The following is a 6,345-nucleotide window of genomic DNA, read 5'->3' as shown; positions in this document are numbered from 1 at the left end:
TATGCAAGTTCACACAGTTTTATTAATATCCTTAACAGCTTTAAAAAAAAGTCACCAGTCGTGGAGTTAGAGTCTTGTACTCCTAACCACAAATATCAAAATACATTCATTCAAGTGAAATTTAATTTGTTTCATACAAATAAGAAATGGGCTTCTAATGCAAAAACATTCCAGGCTGCTATCTTGGAAATAAGCCATTTTGTCCTTTCCTGTTGTGTGTTTGGGATTCAGTAAAACATACCTTACAAAAATGACAGCTGCCTTGATATATAAACATCAAAGCCTGACTGAAGTGCAAATATTCAGAACAAAAAATAAGGGAAGGGAGAAAGGAGTGCACCGGTAAGGACAGGAATGTGTTCAAAGGATTGTCACTTCAATATTGCGTTGTTAGTTTTGTGGAGTGGGTGGGGACAATAGGAGTACAACAATAATACAAATCATTACCACCCTCACGAGAGAGCACATCACAAGTTATTTCACCAAGTAAGGCTGTTCTAAACATTGGTTGATAACAGAAATGGCACAAAGTCTTTACACAATGGCCATTACAAGGAAAAGGCCAGTGTTCTAGAGAATTCATTGTGTGTCCTCTTTTGACAATACTCTTCACAGCCTCAGAGAAATATAAAGTTACCTTTTCCATCTACAGGTCAGATTTTCCATATTGCATGTGCACCTCTCAATTGTTTCATTAAATAAAAGGTGTGTCCTTGTCTCTTGGAGTTTATTATTCAAGAGGTATTTCTGTCCACAGCAGTCAGCACAGAAAGCCCTCCCACACCCTTAATTAAACCAAGCACTAGTGTGTACATTTTAATGACAGGAATCACAATACATTTTAAAAATTTAGACAGATGCTGTTCATGCAGTCAAAATAAGAGGTAAAAATACATATTATGCATATATTGGTTTTAAAATGTGTATTCAAATATAGCATTGAGCTAAATTCCAGTGCCTACTCTCAGATATGGATGTTCTTTGGGCAGAATATGATACAGCACAGCTGGTCAAGCAGAAAGTAAAAATTTATGTTTGCATAATTAAAGCCAGAAGAGATGTACCCTCAAATAATCATAAAAGTTAAAAAGATACTGATATACTTGGTGAAACAGTTCACGTTTAAGCTGTTGTTGGTGCAAGTCCTATTTGCAAGAGGAGGAAAACATGGTAAAAAAGTTGGTTTGTATTCGTCTATCTTTAAAGCCAAGTTTGAAAAACAGCTGCATAGAATAGTTCTCCAGAGAGTCACACACATTCAGGCCTTCCACACTTTACAGGCTGTTGGCTACAAGATATAGGCCAAGATTTGCCCTGTGTCTGCCCTCCTGCTCTCTCCACCCCTCACGTTCACTAATAAGTGTTCAAAATTTTGAAGACAATATTATTTTCTATTCTATTCCCACCCCTAATTAGGGAAGGAAGCCTGACCTCATTCTTGTCCCACTCCCCCACTATCCTCTGTTATTACTTCATCTAAGACCCTGAAATATATTGTCACATGACTGTCAATATAGCAAAAGTTTAATCCTTTGATGCTGTGAGTTGCCCAACTGCAGCTAATGGGGAAAAAAGGGAACATGGGAACTCCAAAGCCAAAGCTTAATAGGTATAATAAATAACATTACACAATGAAGAAGTTCTTGCTCTTTGAAGGCTGGTCAAGGAGGTAGGATAGAAAATTTTTTGGCCTTTGGACATTTAAAAATGCTTTGCCCAGCTGGTCCTTCAGGCTTACTAGGAGGATTCCACATACCCCAAGCCTGATGCGCACACATACAATGCTACAGTTTTCACAGTTCTAATTGTACATGTTAAAATCAAGTCAACTTACTCTATTTGAGTAAAATTTACTATCAGTAAACAGTGAGACTGATTTATTTTCTACAACTTTGTGTCTTTTGCAGTTTCTTTAAAACAAGGAAGATGACTTTGTATCCAAAGACTACCAAAGTGTATTTTTGATATTCACATGCAAGACCAAAAAAAAAAAAATATCTTAAAAATGTTACACCTAAATCCTGAGGACTCTGCATCCTACCTTTAAATAAGGAAACACACAAAGTTTGGTAACTTGTGCAAAATATTAGTTTGCTAAAATATTTTACATGATAATAGATGTGTAAGTGTAGACTGATAGATAAAAAAGCTGGTTCTTAGGAATGTGTCACACTGTGGTATTTGTAACAGGATATTATATTTCCTAGTACACAAAGTTTATCACTGAAGATAAAAATCCTACAGAACAAATCTAACGGGGATTTTTCTAGGCACCTTCTCATGTAGAACAACGTAATTTCAGTTAAATCCATCTGAGAGTTTTGCACACAATTTTATGCTGAGCATCACATTTTCCTCATGTCATAAGGCAAAGACAACTGTTTGAAAAATGTCTAGATACAAAATGATGTAAAATAATTTATATTTGAAAACCCTGGTATAAACAAAAGTGGAGAGATGGATACTTTATACAACAGGTTATTTTAAAATAAATTTGTGCACAGGCTGAAGATTGTAAAGAACCTTCAGAATTCACACAGTTTTGGCTTTTTTTGTACAACTGCTTATAATACATTTTAAAACATTAGGAATGCAAACTAAAACTGCACACTACTTCAGAAGAAATAAAAGTTTGACTTTGTGCAATTTTCTGCCCCAATTTAACAGTGGCAGTAATCCCTGCATTTGTTGTGTTTCAAACAAGGATCTTAAGAAACACACATCAAAAAGAGGAAAAGAAGGCAAAAGTTGGCAGACATCCAGCATCTAGTTTTTCCTGTTTTTTTAAAACAATGTGGGTGACAAATAGTTTCATGATTAAAATGATTTTTTTTAAATAAATACACTGTATCTGACATTTGCACTGACTTGATTTGATAAATCTTTAAGTAAACAAAGGCTTTACAGCACTCGTCTCAAGTCACTGGTGTTAAGTTCCAGAGTCCTTTTCTCTCACTGAGTTTCGAAACCTGCCATGCGATATCCAGTTTGATTAGTTAACACGCTTCCATTCTGCCCCTGAGGTGGTGGAACTCCGTAATTTGCACCCATCCATGCGGCAGAAGGCTGTGTCTGACTGTTGTAAAGGGAGGAGGAAGACAGGTGATTACAGAAAATTAGTAGTTCCAAAAATCTGAATTTACATAGAGATTTGAGAGGATAAGAACTGACATACTAGAGTGAAAGCTAATTAGATACTTTTCCAAGTCTTGGCCATCAGAATAATGCCTAGTAAACAGAAAAATGTGTAAATGTAACACTCAGCTAAGACACAGATGTTATGGCTTGGGCAAGTCATTTAGGTCCTTGTTTTAAGACATGCCACGCATCACGGAAGTCACTAGGAAAGAGATATCCAGTATTTCTGAAAAAAAAATTTGGACCCATTACAAATAGGGAAGAGACAAATTCAGTGGGGTTAAAATCCCTCAACATTTGTCAGGCAGATTGGTATTACTGAAGTTTACAAAGTGTAGGTAAGTATAAGAGGAAAACTGTTGCAAACAGCAGTAAGTATAAAATAATCCATGCAGAAATTGACTGCTGCTGTACGCAGATAAATTTTTAAAAGGGACAGATCGTTTTAAGCAACATCTGCAATTGTTGATAGGAGGATACTATCCTCTCTTGTCTGGGCTGCCATGTGAACTAAGAGGAGGAAAGAATGGAGCTCAAGTGGCTTGTTGCCACCAGTCCCCTCAGAAAAAGAGTAGTTCGATGCATTTAGGTCACAGTAGATTTGATTTCTATTACTGGTTAACGAATCCAGCATGTAAGCCCTTAAGTATACTGTGTAAATCAATTTTCAGGTACATATTTAATATAGGATCCATCATCCCAGACATCATTTCACTCAAGTAATGACCAGATGTTTGAAATAACTAAATACTCATCTCATTTAAAATGCAAAGAAATTAAAATTAAGCATAGTGTAATTACCAGAGTTAGAATTTGACTGGGACAAAGGAAAAAATGTGCCTATACTTACAATTTCAAGATGGCTATTAAGTAAAGAGTACTAATTTGACCAGGGACACTACCGTATACATTCCCTATACATTTCCTACCATGTAAAATCCTGGTTAATCAGTTAAATGATAGGTTTAACTAGTTAATTGATTAAGTGGCATCCCGTGTGGGGTGGCCAGCAGCAAGAGCCCCACGTGCAGGGTGACCAGCTCCCACTCCTGGCCCCCCAGAGCTGGAGCAGCTCTCCATTCACAGCAAGCCACAGGCGGCAGGCTGCTCCCATGTACTTGTTAACTGGTACCCTGTAAGCATCACTCATTAAGGGTGATGCTTACCAGGTAGTCAGTTAACCAGTTACCCATTCACATCCCTATTCCCTACTCTAAAAGGTAGCTCTGGCATTTTTGCAGGAGTTGTCGTCCCTTATACCCTGAAAATATTTCAGGTCTGGTAATTATTATGCCAGCCTAAAATTCCTCTTGTAAGAAGATCAGGTCTCTGAAAATACACCAGTTTACAATGATACAACTTTCTTGAACTTCAATGGATCTCAAATTCAACTGAGACTTCCCTGAAGGCAGCATCATGCCTGGCAATTTATTTTAGCCCACAGATCAGTTAGCATGAACACTCACTTAAATCCCTGCTGATTCCATGCCTGTCCATACATTCCATATGCAGGGACTTGCCAACCATTAGGCATGTACTGACCGATTTGCTGTGCATTTCCATACCACTGGCCCCACTGGCCATAAGCCTGTGGATATCCAATTTGATTCTGCAAAGAAAGTTAAATATTGAACACACTACACACAGCCATATTTATCTATTGATGTAGAATCTCTGTATATTCTACCCATCAAGCTAGTCATTAATCAAGCACTTTGAAGGGCTTATATTCTAACACCTGATTTTGAAAATTACAGAATTTAGATGGGCAACTCCCTTTAATGCTAAATACATTAAAAAAAATCACCCCACTTCCTGAACACATACTTTGCTGATCATTCTTTGGAGCACAGCTATCTAAATCTAATATTAGATTGCTTTTTCCTTCAGAGAGCTGGAAGAGAGTTAAGTTTGAAATATTACGTGTATGAAAAGTGGAAGAATTTTTAAGGTACTTAAAGCTCTTCCCACTAGCTGCTACCAAAGCAGGCTTCTGCTGGTTCCAAACTGTTTTTTGATCAAGTATCTTAAAAGACAGGTATCATGGAAGCAAGAAATAACTCCATCACTCCAGAACGCGTCTGTATTTTTGCTCTAGAAATCTGTTAAGAACCTCAATCATCATCTTGCAAATTAGTGTAAGTTTGTTCTCTGACCTGCTGGACTGGATTGATCATATCTGGTGTTTCTTTGCCCCAATAGCATTTCACAACATGGCCTTCAATAGTAGTTCCATTGACAGAAACAATTGCATGTGCAGCACTTTCATGAGAATTGAATCTGTTGAGATACAAAAGGTCAATATAAACTCACCTCCTTTCACACACCTACAGACAAGACACTTGAAAGGAGACTGTCAGTCTAAAAGTATGCCTGCACTTTGTTTTAAGCGTTTCCAAGTCTGATTACCAAAAAACAATGGAAATAGTTCTGTTTAAGAGAAAAATCTTTGCAAGTGAACTCAAACAGTGCAGCATTTATTAGTACCGAAGTTTCAGAAAGTAAAACTGACCTGTGTAGTTTCACTTTTTTGCAACTCAAGGTGAGAGAGTAAGTAGCACACGTTAGGTAAAATCTGAAAATGCATTAAGCAGCATTTTTTATTATCTATAGTGCTGCTGGTGAAAATGTAAAAAAAGAGTGCTTTTAAAAAGCATGCTGAATCTGAAAGAATCATACCCAATACTTACAACTCTGAAATTGAAAAAAGAAAAGTAGTATATCTGTGTTAACTCAGATCAACATTACTACACAAACAAGATAAGACTATAGTTTGGAGGAGAGTAAGTGTGTCTAGGCTAGTTTCCTACTACAGGTTGAACCTCTCTGGTCTGGGATTCTGTGGTCCAACAACAGACTTCAGATGTTGCTGGATCAAAGAGCCTCAGCGGCTGCTGGGAATGGAGCCAGTGGCCAAGAGGCTGATGTTCCCAAAAGAACCCTGACCTCCCCTTCCCTCCCGGTCCAACAAACTCCCTAGTCCAGCTCATGAGGATGCAGGACCACGAAGGGCTGTAGAAACATTCGGAGGCCGATACAGGTGCTTAACTTATTTTCAAAGGAAAGTTAAAGAATGTTACTGTTACAAGTGAGCAAAAATGCAACACACCGTATAAATGAGTATCCTTTATCTGGGAAGACTCGAATTTCCATTATCTGCCCAAACGGAGAAAAGGTCTGGCGCATTAGCTGTTCTGCAGTATAGAA

General features: G+C 37.6%; 1 protein-coding gene across 4 annotated transcripts in view; it reads right to left on the bottom strand.

Moving 5' to 3' along the window:
• TIA1 (TIA1 cytotoxic granule associated RNA binding protein) overlaps positions 1-6,345 on the bottom strand; it is a 31,620-nt gene continuing 25,275 nt past the window's right edge. For all 4 annotated transcript variants that reach the window (XM_075910963.1, XM_075910962.1, XM_025187775.2 and 1 more), the window contains 4 exons: positions 6,248-6,332; positions 5,295-5,418; positions 4,605-4,747; positions 1-3,076 (listed from right to left, as the gene is read on the bottom strand). In XM_075910963.1, coding sequence (XP_075767078.1) covers positions 2,953-3,076; positions 4,605-4,747; positions 5,295-5,418; positions 6,248-6,332 — 476 coding nt within the window. In that variant the 3' untranslated portion in view covers positions 1-2,952. The remainder of the gene's footprint in view (positions 3,077-4,604; positions 4,748-5,294; positions 5,419-6,247; positions 6,333-6,345) is intronic.

The sequence above is a fragment of the Pelodiscus sinensis genome, chromosome 28 (assembly GCF_049634645.1).
Source record: "Pelodiscus sinensis isolate JC-2024 chromosome 28, ASM4963464v1, whole genome shotgun sequence".
NCBI classification, from domain to species: Eukaryota; Metazoa; Chordata; order Testudines; family Trionychidae; genus Pelodiscus; species Pelodiscus sinensis.
Note: the sequence above shows the minus strand (reverse complement) of the source record. Positions and strands in the feature narration are given on the sequence as shown.